Source organism: Acartia tonsa, chromosome 6 (genome assembly GCF_053477335.1).
Source record: "Acartia tonsa isolate MP-2025a chromosome 6, ASM5347733v1, whole genome shotgun sequence".
NCBI lineage: Eukaryota > Metazoa > Arthropoda > Copepoda > Calanoida > Acartiidae > Acartia > Acartia tonsa.
The window spans coordinates 27,710,251-27,733,196 of record NC_137265.1 but is presented as its reverse complement, the minus strand read 5'-3'; the positions used below and the strand labels follow the sequence as shown (position 1 = coordinate 27,733,196).

The 22,946-nt window shown below is 32.3% G+C and overlaps 1 protein-coding gene across 6 annotated transcripts; it reads right to left on the bottom strand.

Moving 5' to 3' along the window:
• Nucleotides 1-696: 696 nt before the first annotated feature.
• Nucleotides 697-17,893, bottom strand: LOC145322276 (uncharacterized). 6 transcript variants are annotated; one of them, XR_013880607.1, is made up of 20 exons: nucleotides 17,576-17,893; nucleotides 16,696-16,796; nucleotides 15,802-15,943; nucleotides 13,394-13,481; nucleotides 11,536-11,738; nucleotides 11,174-11,256; nucleotides 10,602-10,691; nucleotides 10,104-10,365; nucleotides 9,614-9,765; nucleotides 9,305-9,426; nucleotides 8,901-9,051; nucleotides 8,475-8,573; nucleotides 7,843-7,932; nucleotides 7,104-7,208; nucleotides 6,784-6,843; nucleotides 4,074-4,198; nucleotides 3,506-3,726; nucleotides 1,609-2,668; nucleotides 1,111-1,225; nucleotides 697-994 (listed from the first exon to the last, which is right to left on the bottom strand). XR_013880607.1 is itself a non-coding variant. In XM_080164159.1 (17 exons), exons 1-17 carry the CDS (start codon nucleotides 17,760-17,762, stop codon nucleotides 3,675-3,677), a joined length of 2,112 nt encoding a protein of 703 aa, XP_080020285.1. In that variant the 5' UTR covers nucleotides 17,763-17,893; the 3' UTR covers nucleotides 3,054-3,674. The 6 variants fall into 6 exon arrangements, 1 of the variants encoding a protein (XP_080020285.1); XR_013880603.1 differs by having other exon boundaries at nucleotides 697-1,009; nucleotides 1,111-2,668; XR_013880604.1 differs by having other exon boundaries at nucleotides 1,111-2,668.
• Nucleotides 17,894-22,946: the final 5,053 nt, after the last annotated feature.

Sequence of the window (22,946 nt, the reverse complement as noted above, 5' to 3'; positions counted from 1 at the left end):
ATGTAAGTGTGTACCTAAGGATCTCGCTAACCGATCGGGCTCTCTTTTACAGGGTAGCTTCTCCAAAAAAAAATGAAAAATATTCCACACAAAAATTTTTTTTTACTTAAAAAAAAATCTTAAATAAGGAAATTGGGTTATCAAATTCGACTTCCCTCCTCAAGTGCCCCTAGAGGCCTCTAGCGGCGTAGCCGTTAGTCATAGATAAACTATGAGAGTTAGTATCAACAGGTTTTACGAGTTCTGATAGGCAAAGGGTCATAGAGGCTAATCCTAAAAGAATTCCAAAGTCATTATCATGGGGGCTCCTATGTAATCTCTTCCCATCACTGATTATATTAATTATGCAGGTTTGCTCATTTATAGAAAAATGGGCGGGGGATTTTTTTGTTTTTTTTTTGGGGCGTGTGGAGGTGTCCCCCCCCCCCCTCCAAGAAAATAGCTTAAAACCATCACAGGACCAGTAGGTATAATCCCTGAAAAGTAGAGCCCAATCGGTTCAGTGGTTACTGAGATCTTAAGTTTCAGACGGACAGACAGACATCGTTCTACTTTGTATTATAGATAATATTAGGCATTTTCTTTCTCTCATCCCCTGTAAATCTTAAATACCTCGAAGAACAATTCTCAATTACATTTTAAATAATTCTGAAATCTTACTCTACTATTAATATTTTATAACAAAACACACATAGAAAAAAAACAATATATGTATTTCTGAAATATAGATTTTTTTTATATAATATATATTATTTTTATATGTGTTTGTGTACTGTACACGAATAGTGAATATGTGTATTATAACAATGAATTTTCAAAAATTAATCTTACTACAGGAGAATTACAAAATAGCAACTACAAATGTTCTTTAGGATTAAAAAAAACTCGAGATAAAAAAAATAATTTGTTTTAAATAATTCGTGCGTTATTAAAAATTTATTTGCATTATAAAAATTCAAATAAGCCCATTATGTTTGTAATTTAAATTTTAAATCTTTTTTAGGATTCTCTATTTTTTAAATTTTATTTCCTTTAATAAAATTTTCGAAATATTTAAAATAAAAAGTTGGAAATAAAAAAAAAATAAAGGTATGGCATAGACATATTTACATATGTTGTTTATACTAAACAATCTCTTATTCACTATATTAACAAAAACATATTTTTTTCAAGAAAAGACACACTTCCATTTTTACAAATATGAGGTAATGGTTCAGTTTTTTAGCTGGAGAATAATTTCTTTTCAAAAACAGATTAAATATATTTTACTTAATAGAGATGATATTAAAATTTCAGGTGTTAAACCCATTTTAAGTAGCGCAACTACTCTTCCAATTCATTCACCCTTGACTATCAGCTAAACATATTAAGAGGCGTGCAATGCGATTCGCTGGAAGGGTGAAAAAGGGTTTTGACACCGCCCCTACCGCAGCGCACTATACATAATATATTTTAACATAATTTCATGAATAACCATTTCTTACTATGAAAATTCTTACTATTCGGTTATTTTTAACTGAGCTACTTACAGACATTTCTGACCTTGCTACAAAACAAACAAAATTTCTTTTTTTGTACATTAAACGTTGTTTAAAAAATGCTCCCTACCTTAGTATAGTTTTCCATCTTTAAAATTTTATAATGTCTTAATTTGAGTTTCTGGCATTCAAATCTTATAAGGGACTTTCCATGCACAAGATGTGAAGAGTTTAGTACTTTAATAAAAATTCCCATTTTAATAACAAAATTTTAGATGCTCAGGTCTAAGTTGCAATACTCTTCATATCTTGTTCATGAACATTCCTTTTTGAACAAATTAATTCTTGCATCTTAATAAATTAAGTATTTTATTTTATTAACTGTTTTTTTTTCACGATATAACACATTTTTTTATACTATAGAAAACTTGAAATATAACAAATTTTTGTAATAAAATCTTTTAACGTAAAAACTCTGACAAAGTTTCAGTTTTCAGGCAAAAAAGACATTGCAAGTTAAAATTTCAACAATAAAAATTAATATTTGGACTCCGGTTCCCACCCAAAAATAAATTTTAAGAAAATCTGTTTTGAAAAGGACCATAGACTTCTTTTTAACTGCCTTAGGTGTATTTCTTAACATAATTCTTTAATAAAAATTGCATGATCTTAAAAAATATTAATCTATTTAAAAATATGACAAAATTTTTCTTCACTCAAACACACTCTATAACAAAAAAATGATTCTTTGTAAAATACAAAAATTCGTGTTCCTGTTTAACTATTGCATAAAGTGCAAAAATATTTATATTTTGTACTACCTCGTTTGTTTTATATAAGGCATTGTTTTAATTATTTACAAGCATTAAAAGAAAATTTAAGAAAATGATTTTAAAAATTCCTCTTAGAACTAGTTTTAAAACAAATTCTTTTACGTAGGATTTTAACTAAAAAAAGATAAAATATATATAAAAAAAAAGATATGAATACATAAACAAATTTAGTTTCAACAAACATACATATAATTTTCATTATCAACACAGCGATAAAATCATTTTTATATACATTAAACACACCAGTAAAATTAAACTCTGAATAGAAAGAACACAAAATTAGTTCAAATTTTTAACAACAGGAGGCGTTTGCTTGTTTTAAAATATAGAGTATTTTAATTTAGAGTATTGCCTTAGCTGCAATAAACAAATGTAATTTATAAAATATTTTTTAATTTCTAGGAAATATTTAATATTTAAAAAGCCTCAAAATAAATTTAAAAATACAATACTATGCGTTCAATGAAAGAGCCATTTTTGTTGAATAAAGATAAGCAGATTTTATACTTGATTCATTTAAGGATATAAAATAAAATTTATTTGAAAGAAAAAATATTTTTTGCTGCTTTATCTCATAGTCATATTAATCAGTCCATATTTTTTTATGTGCATCATTTGGTAAGCAAGATCATTGAGGGAGAAAGGAAAATCTATACGAGACATGAGTTTTAATTACTTTTCAGAACCGGCTTGCTTAAACCTTTTTTAAAAAGCAGATTCTGCAAGTTTTAAAGGCGAACAATTTTTCTTTAGTACAAGTAGGTTTTATTTAAAGCATTCATGACCTCTTATGAAGCAAATTTTTAAAAATCTTTTGCATTAAGAGGTAGTGAGATTGATGTTCTATAATTGCACAAGAAAACCTGTAAAAATTTGGAAGGTAGATAGTTTTGGTGAAGGAAAGTAGTACAATTTAAATTTTGTTAAGGAAATACGTAATTTTCATTTGTTTCATGGGATAATGATAGACCAGGGATTCTGAGGGATAGGACAATAGACGAAAAATTACCCCCCAAAAAAAACAATTAAAATCATTGGTAGAAAAGTTTGGACAATGTTAGTTTGTAATAATAAATCAACCTAGTCTCTTTAAGATTTTAAACCAACGAATGAGAGATGGAGTTAATTAACTTTGGGGTTCAGTATGATATATTGTCTAATGTCCCTTCCCTCTCTGGGATAAACATAGTTTACAAGTTGTAAGTGTTACAGAATCAAAATATTATACATATTACATAATATTATATAGTATTATTCTTTTGTGACTTGAGGGCAGGTAGGTATAGATAGATCTTGCTTGTTTTAACTGGGACTAGGTAGTTTTATTTTATAATAACCGGTTTCATTTTCTTCCTAGGTTTAATTAATCAGAGGGAAGGTGGGTATGTAGACGAAAATGATGACGGATGTAAGGCCTGAAAAAAAATATCAGAAATAAACAAAATTAGAAAAAATATTGAAAGAAATTTCAGCGAAACTTTTAATGAAACTCTGTATATTTTGCATGGTTGACCCTGCTAAAGGGGGAGGGGGAAAAATAAAGAATATGTGGTATGGAGGGGGGGGGGGGTGGAAATATTACGAGTACTGAAAACCTTTTTTCCCCATTTTTCTCCCCTCCTTGGTGAAAAAAACAAAAACTAGGAGGGGAAAGAAAATTGCAGCAGGGGAAAAAATGAATCTTATTTATTTTTAACAATTTAGGTTCTTTACAACGTAATGCCCGCATGAAAGGAAAGAAACTAGCGACAGAATAACATACCTTACGTCCTCAGCCTCTGCTACGATCTTCTCGAGGAGAGGGACAAGCTTCATCAACTCATTGTCGCTCTGGTCCATAAACCAGGACTGGATGGGGATACCATTCTCCAGCTGGTAACCAAATGCCTAAATTCATGCAAGTTATAAGCTGCCTGGATAGACAGAAAATAGTTAAGATAGTTATGTTATCTGCATTGAAAAAAATGTAGATATTTAGATTTCTTGGTAATAAAGTGAATTATTAAAATGTGCTTGATCTTGAATGGGACTCTATATGTATTGTATAATATACTTAAAAGTAAAACAACATTTTATCTTAAATTTTTATTTTCTTTTACTCAGAGTTTCATGCTTTTGCAATCATCAGAAAGAAACTATTTTTTTCATTAAAACTAAATACGTAGATTTTTTACAAATGTTTTAGAGGATTTTTAAAAAAATTGTATTACAAAATATAAAAAAGAACTATGTTAAACAGCTACAGTTTGGCCAAAAGATGATTTCTTCTATGAATACATTTAGAGAAAATTTCATGCCGCTTGTTGATAGATGAGTTTTTGTCAGAATTGAGAATTGAAACTTTCTCCATTAAGCAAAGCTGACACTTGTTAGATCCAGGATCAAAAGTAGGTTGCAAAGAAACAATATCCCATTTAATATTGTAAGGTTTTTGTTCTTCTTTCAAATTCCAAATAAAACCAGAGAGCCGTGTACTTTTTTGAAGATGGAGAAGGTTGAATGAAGATTTGTGATTATTGTATCTTGTTTTGAATGTTGTAGATGCTTGACCAATATAGGTTGATGATGTCTGGTCAGATTCTACAGTAGCTTTGTAGATTAAGGATTCAGTAAGACATTTACCATCTAGTGGACACACTGTTCCTCTCCTGCAATTACATCCAGCTTCAGTCAGGTTGTTAGATTGACCCAGGATCTTTTTGTTGTGGCTGGAGATCACACTGGACATGTTAGGCATACAGCTGTAAGATATCTTGATGGTATTTCTATTGAAGTATTTTTTCATTTCTCTATTGTTTGAAAAGTGTTTATCTACGAGCTTCAAAAATTCTTTACCAATGTTAGTAGCCAATGCTGAATTGTAGGGAGGACAAAACCAATGAACTTTTCTGCTCCTTTGCCGTCTATTTTGATTTCCTTGTTGAGCATTATTGTTTTGATAGTTGAGAGTTTTATTGTAGCCTGATGCCTTGAGTGCGTCTTCATACTGTTGTTTTTCAGAATTGAAAAGCTCTTCATTGCTGGAAAGATCGAATAACCGTTTTTCAACCATTGTAGGCAGGTCTTTCTTGGTAGATGGTGGATGGCAAGACTTGATGTTAATGTAGTTAGGTTTGTCGTTCGGTTTTCTGTAGGGTTTAAAGTTGCCCGATTCTAGATCCAGGTTGACATCTAGGAAATTTGTGGTTTTAATGTTTGTAGTTACTGTGATTTTTAAGCCTTCTTGTCCGAAAATGTTGATAACTTGTTTTCTGATTCTGTCTATTTGTGGCCCAGATACCGATAAGACTGCCAACCCATCATCTCTGTATAAACCAACATTTTCTTGAGGGAACACTGCTTCTAGCTTGTTAAGAAGGTACAGCCCAACTAAATCTGACACTTCAGCTGAGTCATATCCACCCATAGGAACATCAAAGTTGTTACCAGTTTTCTTCACCCAAGGTTCATTATCTGAAAACAGGAATGTTTTTCTGGAGTGAAAAATTATTTGTTTATCTTGATCAGAAATGTTAACAAATTGGGACCCAAAAACAATAGCTTTGTTAAGAAGGCTTTCCGTGATGCTAGGATAAAAACTTTCAATATCGAACTGGAAGAATTTGAGGGTATTCTTGTTCTGCAAATTGTTGAACCAATCAAGAGTGTCTTTTGTGCTTCTCCACTGGTTAGAGTTGGTACTTGATCTTATGCATTTATTTATATTGTCTAAGATTTGTTTTGAAATCATACCAATTTTTGTTTTAGCTGGATTGATTAATCTGCATTCTACACGTCCAGGAAAGCTATTTTTATGATCTTTAACGGTTACATAGCTAGAAGGTTTGGCTAGAACTTCGATTCTATCAGCAAGCCCAAGTTCAGTTGCTATCTCGGCTGCTTCCATGTTAACTTCATCAATGTTGTTGGCATCACACTTCTTATAATTGTTGGTAATATTATTTTTAAGTAGTTGATTGTATTTGGCCACAGGAAATTCATACAGGTTTGAAGTTTTATCTGCACTCACTATGACATCTTTGCTGTCTTTTACTTTTTTACAATCTTCTCGCAGCTTTTGTTGAAATTGGCTTGTTTCAGGTTTAAATTTAATATTTTCAATCAATTTGATCAAATCATCTTCAAAACCTCGTAGCTGTTTAATATAGATATTTATTGTCTAGGTCTAATCTATGACTTTTAATTCCGAGGAATCAGCATTAAATAACGTGTCGGCTTGCTGTCATTGGTTCGCTTCTAGGTCATACCGAGTAATAATAGAAAAGTTTAATATGACAACTACTGCTGTTATGTAAGGTGCGTGAAAAAAATAGTAAGAGCAGGTGGCATGCCTTAGCTATAAACAGACGCAACTCATTACAATGCACAGTTATAATTTTCAGACAAAGACCTTGCAATCAAAGGGTTGGTTGTCTGTTAAGTAAACCAATACCCACATCGATAAACAATGAACCAATAAATAAAATAAAGACCTGTGGTGAGTTATCAATAATGATGGTTTTCTTCAGATCTCTCCCAAGAATATTCAGGTCCTAAATTATTGATTAATAAAATAAATCCTTTTGTATATTTCCATAACTAATGTCTATGCCAATAAAGGCCTTTGGCAAGAGGGGGTCAATCCTCCACTTAAACTAAGAATTGAAGCACCAGAAAGCAAATAAAGTAAATATAAAAAATAAACTATAGATATAACAGGCTAGTCAAACAAATAATTCAAAGCTATTTCAATAGGCAGGCAGCTCTACATTACGTGTCCAACTAATCAGGAATTTTTAAAAAAAGTGCCTACCTTAATATAATTTCCATTAACACAAACACAGTGTTCTCTGAATAGCCTGTGCTTGATGTATGTCCTCCCTGGATCCAACAGGTTCATTAGTTTGTCCGCGTATACCTGACACAAAAAAAATGTTAGATTTTCATGTTGAAAATTGAATCATAGTATTTACATATTAATTTATTACCATTTATTGAAACTTAACTAAAACACTGATATATTCAAAAAGTTATTTACAGGTTATGAAAGTTTGCTTGACAGTTTCTTTAAATTGGAGTTATGATGGAACATCGTGGGAAGCGCCGTTGACCCAGAATTTGTTTTAGTCATTACTCACCAAATTCAAATACAATTAAGAATCTCATTTGAGACATCTTTATCTATTTCTAAAGTGATCTCCTTTCCTTAATGATTCATGATGTAGTTTGCTCTAAATTGGTGTCAGCATTGTGACAAACATAAAGCTTTTTTTATTTTTATTCAGGTTTATAATCCTCAAAAGATTTGAAATGTTTACAGGGGTAGAGAAAATAACGAGGAATTTTTGTAAGAGGATTCAATGACTTTAGAGGCTAATATCTTAAAACTTAATAGTTCAACTAATAGTCAAGTGATCGAGACTGAGTGTTAGAATGTCATCTTTTTGTGAATGAGGATTATTGTTTGCATGATTACTTTGGGGCCAATATCTATAGGTGTAATAGGTAGTAAGGATATAATAATATTACATGCACATTATTTCAACACTTACCTTTTTGCTTGCCGTAAAGAGAATAAGCTCATAATGTTTGGAAACCCGTTCTAAAAATTCTGCAAATCTCGGTCTTGTACGAACAAACACCTAAAAGATTATTCAGTTAGTTTAATAATGAAAACCAATAATGTGGGTCCAAGTATCAGGTAAATGAGTTAAATATTAGGGATATTAAGGGATAAGATAATAAATAATGACTAAAGTAGACTATTTTATACACCTTTTATAAAATCAATTTATGGGTTGAAAAGTTTGAACACTGCTAGTTTAAACCAACCAATCAGGATTTCATGAAGTTTGTACCAACCGCACGAGATTTTAAAAACGTGTTTTAAAATCTATGATCACCAGTATAATTTACAGTCTAATACCATCCCTCCGTGGGTAATTTTGTTGCTTGTGCTACTATGTCAAACGTGTGAAAACAGCTGATGGTAAAATTTTTCTGAGATGTATTTCTTGGCTTTGGTACCCAACACATATTCTCTTATTCATTAACTTTAAGTCTTTATTAGTTAGTACAAACTAACAGTGTCGAAACGTTTTCACTAATAAGTTAAATCTACACAGAGGGTAATTTTGTTTATCATAATTGATAGAAACCTTCAATGCCAACCATATTGACTAACCTGATACTCCTGATTTTGAAAGAAAACTGGGAAAGAAAGGTTGGCATCTTCTAGTTCTTGTAGAGAACAGTGGACCAATGTTTCATCCAAATCCAAAACCTGAATAAAACAAGATTAGTTTTATGAAAACTTATGCTTTTTAGAAATGAAAAAAGTATGACAATTCGTCTACCTACAGACACATGCATGTTATGAATTTAACCAAAAAAATTTGGAAACTCATGTAAATGACAAAAATAGGTACATAAAAGACAATAAAATGCAATTTAAACAATTTTTTCAAATAATAAAATCCTCAACAACAAAAAATTTCGATAGATGCTATTTTATAATTGTTCAGTAAATCAGAGTGCCAAATGATATTTAGTCTTGATTAAGTTTGAATCTTATCTTTTTATCTTTCCTTTGGATTGCAAAAATTCTTACCAAAGAAAACTGCGGACTGCTTCGTGTCTTAAGAGGGAGGGCGGGACATCTAGCCCTCATTTCTGGGGTGAGTGGGGGCAGGTTCTTGATAAACACGTACGGATCAAACTCATCCTCGGGACGAATATAATTTGTATGGGTTGTGTATCCTAGACATTAAGAAAACTTAAAATTAGAAGTTGAACATTTGAACTTAAAAACTTAACCTATCAATAATTCATGTACAAGGAATAATAAAACTACCTATTTATTTTTTTAATACCTAATGATTTTGAAAATAATCAAAAACCAACACAAAATCATTATTTTCGATTGTTATATATTTTGATTTCCCTTTTATATAGGTACCAAAGTGTCATTTCCTAGTCCAATGATAAAATTTAATTTTTCTTGTTTTCTTTCCTGTATAAGATGTTGAGGGAGGGTATGTGGAGGCTCCCGCAGGGTTCACAGGGTTACCATATGCATCAACTGCTTGCCCAGCTGTGGTAGGATATTGAACTTGCATCGAATATCTGTAGTAATCCTAAAAAAAATATTTTTATATGAGAAAAGGGATCTTTTATCCGCGATATAAAAAAGAATTTGCCTCTAATATATCTTTCATTGTTAAGAAAATTTCTTTCAATATTTGTTTACTATTCTGCAAAAGTTGTAAATATTTATTCATTTGCCTCCTTACATCTCTCTGGAACAACTTTTTTCTCAAGTACCTGATTCTGATAAGACTGTTGTTGTAAAGAATAAACCATGTCAACTTTCTCCTCCGTCACTGTGCCATTGTCTCCTCCTTGTACTGTACTACACACAGTATTGTATGAACAACCAGTATTTACTGTACATCCTGTACAATACCCGCAACCACCTAAACAGTTTTGTTCTTGTTACTTTTTTCTTCTCAAGATTTACTGAAAATGTAACGAGATTTGAAATCTACGGTGTATGTTCTGCATGGCATCCCCTGCTTGGGGGGGGGGGGGGGGGAATTAAAGAATCCTACTGAAAACATAGTTTCCAGTTATTTCCCTTCTTAGGCGAAAAAAATAGAGGTAACAAAAAATAATAAAATAACGAGCACAGAAAAGATCCCCCCCCCCCCCTCCTTTCGGGAAAAAAAGGAAATGCTTCGCAACCGGGGAAAAAAATAATCTTGTGCTGAATATACACCCCTAACGATATTTGATATTTAAATCTAACAAGTACCTGTACACATTGTATAGTTACAGCTTGAAGCTGTTTGGCCGACACATCTCACACTTCCAGAACAACAATTAGCAGCTGGTGTCTGCAGGCAGCTACACCTGGATTCTCCAGCCAAGGACTGCTGGTGGCCATCAACAACAGGTTTGTTGCAATTTTCGTCTGCCTGTTGGGTGTCAAGTTGACTTGCAGTCGGATTGGAAAACTTGTTGTTGAGTGGTACTGGTATACCACTTTCAGTACTTGCACAAGTCTTGGCTTCAACCTAAAATAGGATTTTTGTAGATTAGTATAAAAAAAAAAATTTTATGATAAAATCAAATCTTTTTAGAAAAAGTAGATTGGAAGGACTAGGCTTTTGTCACAAAATCTTCCAAAATTTTCAAATATGACACTTGAAATCTAGATAAAATAGGTTTCTTTGGTATTTTAAGATAAATATTTACTAAATCACTTGCCCAAAAAATTAAATATATTCTCCTTCTTAATAATAATAAATACCTGTCTGTTATATTGATCATAGAGACCAGTTTGTTGGAGAGAGCAAAGAAAGGAAACTGCTTCCTCTGCTGTGCAGCTACTCATCCAATCCTAAAGATTCAAGATTATCAACAAATTAAATTCACTTTTAATTATTTGATTGATGGCGCTGGGGGTGGTTAAAACGACAACCAACACTTTGATTGCCCAGTCCTTTTCAATAAGTTCTAACTATCTAACAATGCATGGCAATGTATTGCGCCTGTTTTAGGCCAAGACATTCCCCATACTCTTACTATAATAACGCACATCTGACTAGGCAGCAGGGGGAATAAGTATTAATGTCTTTCTTTGGTTATAATTCAGCTTGGGCCGAGACTCGAACCTATCACCTCCCCCAAAGTCTAGCGGATTCACTATGTGTTACGATTTTGAACGCAAGATGTTTATTTTTCCATTTTGCATCTTACTAGTTTTAAAGTCTGTCAATATAAGTCAAATCTTTTATATAATGATTATTTCACCAACGGGGAGACGTTGTATGATTAATTCCATGATATTAATTCCATGATATTATTATGTTTAAAAGTTACCTGATGTTCATTACTATCATCAGAACAGCTGTCCATAGAGTCAGGGGTAGATGATGCACTACTACTCGTACCAGAACATACATCTAGATATTAATAAAATTATAAATCAGTGTATACTGTATATGGCCTTGCAAAGCGATTAGCCAATAGCTAGTTTGAGGGAGTGAAAAAAAGAAACGACAGTCCTATTAATTTTTACTTATAGGTGGTGTTGACCAACCCCCCTTACCCGCGCCCTTGAATTAGCTATTTAATAGCTTAATAGTCTAGAGTGATTTACAGGTTTGACTGAAAATCTTAACCGGAGACTATCAATAGCTTAAATATGACAGGTGTCTTTCTTCAATAAATAAAAAGTTTACCAATATTTCTTTCTTGTTCTTCTGCACAAGTAAAATAATCACTTTCGGTGTCACTCATCTGATCAGATTTCTTACATCCTCCGCCTAACTGATCAGCCGTTAAAATTGTAGAATTTGACGGCTGAATAACAGCGGCTGGGCTGTCACGGCCGCTACTACAGCTGCCACTGCTAGATACAGGGGAGGAGGAACGCTCAATGTCTACTTTTTTTTCTTTATTTTAAAAGTTTATTTCAAGAGTTGTCAGCTACAAACAAAATCTCTGGCCATTTTAACAGATAATATTTTAGTAAGAACCTAAAGGGGACTATCCACGAACGAGAGCACATGATTCTAAGTACCTTCCAGCATTGATCCTAAGTATTTTCTTTCAGAATATAATAGGTCACCATATATCATTAATGTATTAACGAGAAAAGGGGGGGGGGGGAAATGTGGTGACTCGTGTCGTGCCACGACATACCAGCAATTTTATTTTGGGTGCTACTCCCTTAGTTTTAGAGATAATTGGATGAAATATTTTGGGCTGGGTCAGTAATTACCCCAACTACTGGTATCTTTCAAAAAAAAATTTTTTTTTTTGCATTTCTTGCCGAATTAGGCAATTTGGAATCATTTGAGACCATGTTATTTTTTTCAAAAATTTTTCCCCTGACAAGCAGCCCTGCGGGGGACTTAGTCATTTTTTCAAATTCTCGTATATCAAGGTATATCTTAACTTCAGTGCTTCTCCTGTGCTTTTAAAGATATTGAAACAAAATCTTTTGAGGTAGATCAGCAAAAAAGTATTTGAATAAAAAATGGCGGCGGTACCACCGCTCCCGCCGTCCACCGCCCACAGGACGGCTTGTAAGAGGAAAAATTTTTGAAAAAAATAATATGGTCTCAAATGATTCCAAATTACCTAATTCGGCGAGAAATGCAAAAAAAAAAAAATTTTGTTGGCGGCGGAAAACGGCGGCGGACGGCGGGAGCGGCGGTCCCGCCGGTCCCGCCGCCATTTTCTTAATTCAAATATTTTTTACTTACCAACCTAAAAAGATTTTGTTTCCATATCTTCAAAATCACAGGAGAAGTACTGTATTTAAGATATACCTTGATATACGAGAATTTGAAAAAAATGACTTAAGTCCCCCCGCAGGGCTGCTTGTAGGGGGAAAAATTTTTGAAAAAAATAACATGGTCTCAAATGATTCCAAATTGCCTAATTCGGCGAGAAATGCCGTTTTTTTTGAAAGATACCAGTAGTTGGGGTAATTACTGACCCAGCCCAAAAGATTTCATCCAATTATCTCTAAAACTAAGGGAGTAGCACCCAAAATAAAATTGCTGGTATGTCGTGGCACGAGTCACCACATTTCCCCCCCCCCCCTTTATGTTTCACCATATTTTTTTTAGGTATTTTAATTGATTTTGAAAACTTTGATGAAGCTAATTCTTTTAATAAAATGGATATTTGATGATACATATGCGAATACTCGTGTTATATTGATTGTAAATTAATCCATACTAGCATTAATTTAAACATACATATGAGATATAGTAAATGTGCTTTTAACTTTTTTAACTTTTATCATTTGACATCATGGACAATTAAAGACACCCCGAACTCAACAAAACGTTTGATAGAATTTTGACTAAAAAACCTGAACATTTTTTTTACTTTTCTTCAACTTGAAGTGGTGAAACATAAATTTTCTCGTCAATATATTAATTATTAATAGTGACCTATTATATTTTGAAAGAAAATACTCAGGATCAATGCTGGAAGGTACTTAGAATCACGTGCTCTTGTTCGTGGATAGTCCTCTTTAAATAAAAGACCTCAACGAATTTTTAAAATAAAAGAAACATTCCTGAAAGATTGTCCTCCGCTTCATCGCTAGTAGAGCTGCTCATTTGGTCAGGTGAATCGCTGCCACCACTGCGCTGCCGCTTGCTTCGCACTTAAAGACAAAAGTTGTTAGATCGAATGCCCATTTAGTCATGAAAATAACTTTAATCACTTTACAAGACAAACGAAAAAGGATGTCAAGATTAAAGGGGGGGGGGGGGGTTTAATGCAACCATCTCGTAAGTAATCAGTGAGCAAATGGCACTTAGAATTCGAATTTTGATCTAAACTTTTGCATGAGTAATCCTTGGTAGGTCTATTTTCCCTAAATTGAACAAATAGTTGTAAAAGTAACAGCTGGCGGCTCAGTCGTTTAGCCTTTTTTTGCCTATTTTCAGGGTAAATTCATCATCAATTACGTAGGAATCAACTATTTAAAACATATTTTTGGTTTAATTCGTGTTAAATAATAGCAATGACCATTTTTGAAACTTCTAGTACCAACAGCTACCATCTAGAACCGTTTGATAGCATTTTGGAGTGGCAACGAGAATAAGGTGGAGATAGGTTTCGTGAATAATTTGTACTATAGATATCCAAAAAATGGCAAAACTGCTAAGCCGCCAGCGGTTAGCCATTACTTTTCCAACTTTTTGTTCGATTTAGGGAAAATAGACCTACCAAGGATTACTCATGCAAAATTTTAGATGGAAATTCGAATTCTAAGTGCCATTTGCTCACTGATTACGAGATGGTTGCATTAAAAATCCCCCCCTTTCTTTAGTTCAATAAAATTTAAAGGATGTTTGATACGCCGGAGATTAATTTTCCGAGATCTTTAATCACTAACAGACAGGTTTTGGTATTCAAACGGTACTATTTTGCGTTTGCCGCAAATAGGTCTATATCTGTCGCTTATATAATATAAGAAGTGCGTACTATTTAACGTACTATTTTTTTTAAAATCAGGATTATACGAAATCAACACGCTTTAACACTAGTAGACAATTTAAGGAGGAATACATTTGAAGGGACATTGGATATAATGATAGTTTATGATCAAAATTAAGTTTATAAATACCATCTTATCATACGAGACTTTAATTGGAACTATCCCTTTCATAACTTTTAGCAATACCTTTTAATCAAAGTGTAATGATAACAAAACTAATTTGATTTTGCTTGGGTTTGCCACAAAACTTGACTACAGTGTGCAAAAATTAGTTTTTAAAAATATTACCAAATGTGCAACCCTACTAAAATTTTCATTCAATTTTATTTTTGTTTAATATGTTTAAAGCTAAACGTCCATAAAAAGTGTTAATAGGGCGAGCGTAAAAAATAACAATTCTTCTCCTTGAAAATAGCCTAAAACTTTCACAGGACCAATACAAATCTTTCCTAGCAGTTATATTGCTTAGGTGCTTGCTAACAAACAAAAAATTAGAAAAACTTTGTAAAATAATTTTAAAGCCGGAATTGAAAAATTGCATGACCAGAGGTCTAGAGGGAGTTGAGCAAAGGTAAAGAGAAATGGATGGTTACACGAAAAAGATATAGATCTGAAATTATTGTATGTAAAAAATAAAAATTATATAGAAATATTGGAAGAATTATAAGTTTATGAAGTAGTTGTGTAATCATAAATGAAACATCAAAGGCAAATATGAACATCAATTCTATATCATGTGATGATTAATATGGAATATTTAATCCAATAATACTTAATATCCTTTGAAGCTTAAGATCACGGAAATTGCTGATCCGAATGGGTTGTCACTGTAAGTGAATCTGTATAAATGTCTTGGGGGGTGATTTTAGTCTATATTTCAAAAAGGCCCTAAACTCTCCAAGAGGCTAGAGGCGAGGCTACTAGTGTTATCGATATATATACGTCTTATGAAGGACGCATTTTTAAAAAACGTAAAATCTTTATTTTTTTCTTCGATATCACTATGCAACAAACATTGCTAAACTCGTTGAATGCCTTTCCAAGAACAATCCCATTCCATGCTTTACTTTGCGTGGAAGAAAATAAGCATCAGGACGAAAATAAAAGCAAAACAAATTGTGCAAAACCAAACTTTATATACTTAATGTGCATAACTATTATTTAAGAATTTGAATAATAACAACAAAGTTATGGGTATACTGTTGATTTTAAATAATCGTAACCAATGATGATAGAAAAATCGGACTGTAAATGTCTGTTTGTTATATAAAATATTAGATCTAGCTGACATTTGGTCATTAATAAGATATGTGAAGATTCATTTCAGGGAAGCTTCACATATGTCCCAGGATAGTTGCAAACTATTTTATTTTAAAATCTAAGACTTTGGGTGCTTTAAGGGTCATTTACCCCTTTGGAGCACAGAGACCCTAGATGCTAGCCGCGCAGCAAGTGTTAATCCGTTTTTAGTTAAACTCACCTGAGCGCATCTCCGTGCTAAAAGTGGTTACTCCCGAGACCATAGGTGCGAGTCTCCTCCCCCTTCTCAGTGCCCCTGCAACAACCACTCCCTTCAGTGCTCCCCTGTCCCCTCCATCACTTTCGTCAGAAGACCCGGATTCCTAAAATAAATAAGTATGTAATATTATTATAATTTTGTTTTCTCGCAAACGTTAAAGCAATGAACATTAATATTGAATAAAGTGCGTGCCTGCAAGTGCAATGTCCGAGTCATCCCGAACCGTTGAAAAGATACCTACTACTATTATACCTAACAAATGCAAGAAAAAGATGAATATTAAGATGAATACCTGGGCTTTTGAAAGGGTTCAAATTATTAAAATAATAAGCTTGATTTTCGATTTTTCGCCTATCTATAATACAAAGTAGAACGATGTCTGTCCGTCCGTCTGTCTGTCTGTCCGTCCGTCCGTCTGTCTGTCCGTCCGTCCCTTAAGATCTCGGTAACCACTGAACCGATCGGATTCTACTCTTGAGGGTATATACCTATTGGTCCTGTGGTGGTTTTAAGCTATTTTCTTGGGGGGTGGGACACCCCCAACCCACCCAAAAACAAAAACAAAAAACCCCATTTTTTTTTTTTTTTTTTTTTTTGTAGAAGAATTCTTTTGTAGAAATATTCTTTTGTAGAAGAATTCTTTTGTAGAAGAATTCTTTTGTAGAAGATTTCTTTTGTAGAAAATTTCTTTTGTAGAAGATTTCTTTAGTTCTTCTTATTTTTTTTTGAATTTTTGTTGTTGTCATCTCTTGGGGCAAAGCCCCTAGAGGCTAGGGGCGAAGCCGCTAGTACAATAACTATTCTATTCCGTATGGTACGCGAGAGTGATGTTTCATTCTAAGAAAACTATTTTACCTCCAAATGTTTTCTGTGTTGTTGAATAATAACTGTAGCTTTATGAATTCTGTTATTTCTAACATTCTCAATTATACCAGTCTTCTTGCCTTTCAATAAACCTTAACAAATAGAAAACTTTAATCTCGGAGATTTTTGGTTGCGGATTGGTCAAGTAACCCGGGAAAATTCATAAATCTTCTTTCGTGATTTGTTTTTCGCATGAAATAATGTTCCTACATTTCACATTAAAGTCACAACACTATAAGGGGGAGGAGGGTCGGTTAATGCTACCATCTCGTAATCAATGAGTAAATGGCACTTAGAATTCGAATATCGATCTGAAATTTTGCATGAGTAATCTTTGGTAGGTCTATTTTACCTAAATCGAACAAAAGTTGGAAAAGTAACGGCTGGCGGCTCAGCCGTTTAGATTTTTTTTGCCTATTTTCAGGGCAAATTCATCATTAATTACGTAGGAATCAACTTTTTAAAACATACTTTTGGTTTAATTCATGTTAGCAATAACCATTTTTATAATTTCTAGAACAGCAACTTTTTGTTCGATTTAGGGAAAATAGACGTACCAAGGATTACTCATGCAAAATTTCAGATTGAAATTCGAATTCTAAGTGCCATTTAATCATTGATTACGAAATGGTTGCATAATCCCCCCCCCCCCCCTCTTATATTCAGTGGCGTGCTGCACAGCGATTTATCAGGGGGGGGGGGGGTGTAAATCCTTTATCGTTGAAACAAGGGGTAGGCATTTTTTCACAATATTATTTTTAATGGGTCTCCCCTCCCCTCAATCTCCTTCGCAGGCCACTGATTAAATCATGTTACCTATCGTGAAAACAGTGGTTCATTATCAAAAATCTCTTTAATTTTTATCACTTACCTTTGAATTTATTATGACTAGATTTGATTTTACGCGACTCATCATTTGTCAGCCGCGTTCTCGAGCTGTCCACAGCTGCCAGCCGTTTCCTGGAGCTTGATCGCAGGATTCTAGAGTTAAGCAGTCTAGTTCTTACAACTAGAGGTTGGCTGCTTATAGCAGCTGGCTGCTTACGTCTGGGACTCATATTATTGTCTTTTTGGACGTCTGCTGTGCAGCATTTACTGTTGATTTGATTTAGAGGTAGGAAACAAAATATTTATTTCTTATTAACCTACTTCCATTTTTTGTTTTATCTGAAAAGATATATACATTATAGAGTTACTAGCGGCTACGCCCCTAGAGGCCTCTAGTGGCACTTTAAATGTTTTTGTTTGTTAAATTTAATTTTTTATGTACAATACCACCTTATTTGACGTTGAAGTCTCCCCTAAGGGGGGGATTTTTTTGTTTTTGGGGGGGTTAGGGGTGTCCCACCCCTCAAGAAAATATCTTAAAACCACCACAGGACCAGTAGGTATATTCCCTGAAGAGTAGAGCCCATTCGGTTCAGTGGTTACCGAGATCTTAAGCTTCAGACGGACAGACAGACGGACAGACGGACAGACGGACAGACAGACATCGTTCTACTTTGTATTATAGATAAAAGACACATACTTTTGCCAAAGCAAATGTCCCATTTTTAGCCACAACGAAAATTCATACCTAATTGGTTTCATTTCAAAAAAGTACATTGAAAATTCAGTAAACTAGATTATAAGTAAAACAATATTTGTATGGTATAATATAGAACAATAATATGCTGAAAACTGTATAAAGAAACCCGGACAACTGTAAACTGGTAAAAGATCAAAAAATTGTAAGTAGGCGTCATATTTTGATACGAGCTAGGCTGGAGAATTATATTATCGCTTCTTGTAGTCTGAAAGTAGAGGGCTCGAGACTCTGCCAAACAGAGTCAAATCTAAGAGTCACACAGCTATAATGATTGACCGAAACAATGATTTTTGGATTATCAGACTTTATAGACTGAGATCATAAAATACGAGAGTTAGTTACCTGTAAACGGGTAAGGGTAAATGTAAACCATTAAATGATAAATACCACAAAATGCAAATCATCCGCGATGATTAATCTACAGAGTATTTTTTCAATCCCTGAAATGAATACTCGCACAAGAATGTGTTTGTTTTGATGGTGTTTGTCTGGATGTATGGTATAATCATGATTATACTGGTTTTCAATTTCCTTCAATAATTGTTAAAACTGCAGCTTTTCTATAGTTATCTTACATCGCATCACTACGTCATGGCCATTAAATGATATTTATTCATAATTCAATGGATTTTATTAATATTGTTCTCAAGCATGTTGGTAAATATAATCTATCAGAATAAAGTCAATATCTTTTAAATATTACAATAAATAAATATTGTCGTTCTTCATTCTTATTCAAGGACTTCGCTTAAAAGAAAGTTGTCATCCTTGTCTGCTTATTTTTGGCTTAATTATCTTATTAAGACCACACCCCCCACACTTAAAAACAAAAGATTTTTCTAAATTGAGCAGATGAAAATAGGGCAGGTACCTAGGTAATTTAAGATTTTTTCATTTTAGACACTTTGTTTTCAAATCTATGAAAAAGGCCCGTCCATTTAATCTAGCCGCTGGGTCCATTATATAAGGCGGGAAAAAACCTAACTGTCCTATGATGGTCTAATGCTGCATAAACCTGGGTTTACCTTAACCCCATATTAGTGAAGCAAGTAGTGGTTTTAAATATGAAGATATATAATCAGAAGAAAGATGATAATATTGCAAGAAATTTCTTCTATGTATGGTATTTAAGGATTTCAGATATTTAGAATGAATGGAGACCCCTTACAAGATAATTCTATGAATTTGGTGTAAAATACTATTCATTTGGTGATACTTGATATAAATAATATCTAGGTTACAATACAAGATAACATTGTAATTTTAGAGTAAAATGATACGATATTATACCTATAAAATAAACGAATTTCTTTTGGTAATTTTAAGAAAACTTCTTAACAAAAATGTCTAAAAACAAAGTACAATCCACCTCCCACACCAGGAATTGTTTTTGGGGGATTGGTGAAACAAGTTTTAAATTCAAGTATCAAGATATATATCATCAAATTATTGGTCTTATTTTTATGTCTCCGGTTTTATTTACATGGATTTTAAGGGATAAGCTAATGGACGATATATTGATGTAAATCAAAATTATATGTTGAAAAGTTTGAACACTTACTTATAGTCTGGAAACAATCGATTCAAATTCTAAAAAATCTCCACAGTTGATGAGCCAAGTGCTTAAAAAACTTTTGGTATCAATCAGTCCAATGTCCCCTTCCTCCCTGTTTTTTTATAAGGTAAATAGTTAAGGTAGACGGGACACTCTTAATTTTTCTTACATTTAGAAAGAATATTCACATTTTATTGAATAAAGTCATATATAGATACATTGTAGAATTTATCTTCTTGTTTAAAAGTAATAAGAGCAATGTTCAAGATAAAGTACTTAACTTTTAATTAAGCATAATATCATTCTAAACCAATATAATGACGTAAATGATTTTTTTAAATAGTCAGATTTTATCTTATAATTTAAACTTATATAATAAGTGGCATTAAAATCAACGCAATAATGTATACTTTAATACTTTGTCAGTCTTTATTTCATGTAATGCTATAAAAATATTACATAATAATTGCAGTACAGAAATTTCCATTTTTAAAAGTATTTTTAGCAGTGTTTTTATACGGATAGGAATTCATGATTATCTGTAAACAAATTAATAAATACCTTATTTTCAATGGCGAAAGTTTGGAGGCAAATAGCTGTTTTCCAATTGAAATATTCCTGGTTTGGTTTATATAAATATAAAATGTAATATAATAATTAAAATTAATGTTTATTTACCTACCCTAAACATATCAAATATTTTATTTTGTACCTTTTAGTAACTTACATTAGATATCAAAAATGGGACATGTGGGTAAATATATAAATGCGGGGGCCTGGTTTTGGCATACTTTCTGTCTGGTTAATACAGGTATTGCCAGGGATGCAGTTTAGGTCAAATCTAACATTATTTCTAAAACTGTTCTGGATTTACTAGTGAAATGAATTTAATTTTGGGACTAAAACTATCTTTTCAAAATTACAGTCTTTCAGTGGAATCGTTATTTAAAAAGTAACAAACAAAAATACATTTAATTTATTGGGCTTTATCTGGAGACCTTTTAACGTAAAATCAGTAATAATATCTATAATAAAACAGTCACGTGACTATAACAAAGAAGTCTTGACCGACAACCATGCATAAAGCTATATGAATAACATATTACTTGTACTTTGTTGTCATGGCATGGCAACCTAACAAGTTAATAAATATTTTTAAGGTTTTAGTTTAATGACCTCCCAAGATGTTCATTATATATTAATTGTGTCTGTCCGTCAATTCGTCTTTATTTGTAAAGGTGATTTGCTACTTAAATAATCTGAACTAAAAGCATCCAAGAATTACTGTATACCCTTTTAATGCATCTAAATGAAATGGTTCTTTGGTTTCAACTTGACTTGTTTGTGAATATCATTAATGAAGAATTACAATAAAGTGCGGATATAAAAAAAAATTAGATAAAAAATATCCATGATCTACCTAATTAAAGATTTCAGTCAGTTAATAATTGCAATATTTACTGTACATAAAAATACAATTATGTAATAACAGCGCCAACTTTGCAGAATATATTTGTATAATTGTTTATTTTAGCGTGGGCGGCAGGGAGAGACAAAATTAGACCACGACACACCCTAATGTCAATGGATATAATATTTGTGGATGGTGTTTAATGACACAGTTAGACGGCATAATAAAAATGACGTAAAATTATCATATTACAGCTAAGAGAAGTAAGAGATGACTGAAGAGGGAATGTCTCGAACAAACAATAACAGGCTCGCGCAACTTATTCGCCTGTAAAAATACATTTTGGACTCCTAGATAAAATTCGTGCAATCCAATTTAAAGAAATAAATTATTTTATCAGTGGACCATAAAACGTAAAATTCGAGGGGAGCATCTTTTAAAGATTCTAGGTATTCATGATTTACATGACCAAATATCTCAATTTTAACTCAATGTACGTCACGTTATCGATCATGCTTTAAATGGCAAACTCTACCTACATGTGTAATTAACGGATTATGTAAAAACTTAAAAAGAAAAACGGCTAGACTTTATAGACAGTTTTTGCCATCATATAATTAAGAATTAAGAGAAAATCTTATCTAATCCAAATTAATTAAATAATCGTTAACGTTGATCATGGAAATTTTAAAGGGAGTTGAAGTGAAAAATCCTTTTTTACTCTGATAAAATGAATATTAATAATAATAGAATATGTTCAGATAATATTAATTAGTAACAGGTTATAAACTGTTACTTAAATAAAAGATTAATTGTAATTTTAAAAATATTTATGCTTTGGTAAACTGACAATATAAGTAATTTATAAAATTATATATAAGTAATAACGATGAAACAAAAAGTGATCAATATATTTTTATAAATCTAGCTTTTAAGTTAAATAATATTATTAAAAATTTTCATGATTTCGTCACATATGAACTTGATTTAATTACACTAAGCACATGAAATTGACTGGTTTTTAGTGATTTAAGTGAAAATAAATGCAAATTTTACATAAAATTAGTTTAACATACAAATATATGTCAATAATATGCAAAAATTGACATAAAAAGCTTCACGGTCACAAATTGACAAGCAGAATTATAAAAAATAACCCAAACAAATATGGCTGACAATGTGTAGTCTAGTAGTGTACACTACTTGTCAGATAGGGGCAGAGCACACACAGTGGTAAACTTTAGGAAGCTTAAAAATTATATTAAAACATTTTAAGTTCCATTTTCTACGATTATAAGACTTGTTATATATCATTTATTCAAAATAAAGGTTTTAATAAGTACATTACAGAATTTTTAAAATTCTTATAATATTGAATTTTATTTTACTGTGTTTACAAAGAAATCGTAGAAAAGAATGGAGTAAGAAAGGAATACTCAATAAGGGGAAAATATGGGAGGCAACAAAGAGAGGGGAGTAACAAAGAAAGTTGGGGGGAGGAGGTTAAAGAAGAGGGTGGCAACTTCACGCAGGAGAAAGCTATTGAAAGGGAAAGATATAAGGGCGCATATAGCGAATATAAAACAGGGTTCTTTTGTAAAAATTTATTTTATCTTTAATTTTATTGAACTTTCTACGTTTTAAAATTTTATAAAAAATATCTAAAAAGTACTACAATTGGTCATAAT

What these genes read in the sequence shown, in the direction of transcription:
- LOC145322276 (XM_080164159.1), bottom strand. Translation starts at nt 17,762, where the DNA reads ATGAGTCCCAGACGTAAGCAGCCAGCTGCTATAAGCAGCCAACCTCTA. An exon ending in GAAGCGGAGGACAATCTTTC is followed by an intron (nt 11,739 to 13,393) that starts AGGAATGTTTCT and finishes AGAAAAAAAAGT; the next exon opens with AGACATTGAGCGTTCCTCCT. An exon ending in TTCAAAATCAGGAGTATCAG is followed by an intron (nt 7,933 to 8,474) that starts GTTAGTCAATAT and finishes ATAATCTTTTAG; the next exon opens with GTGTTTGTTCGTACAAGACC.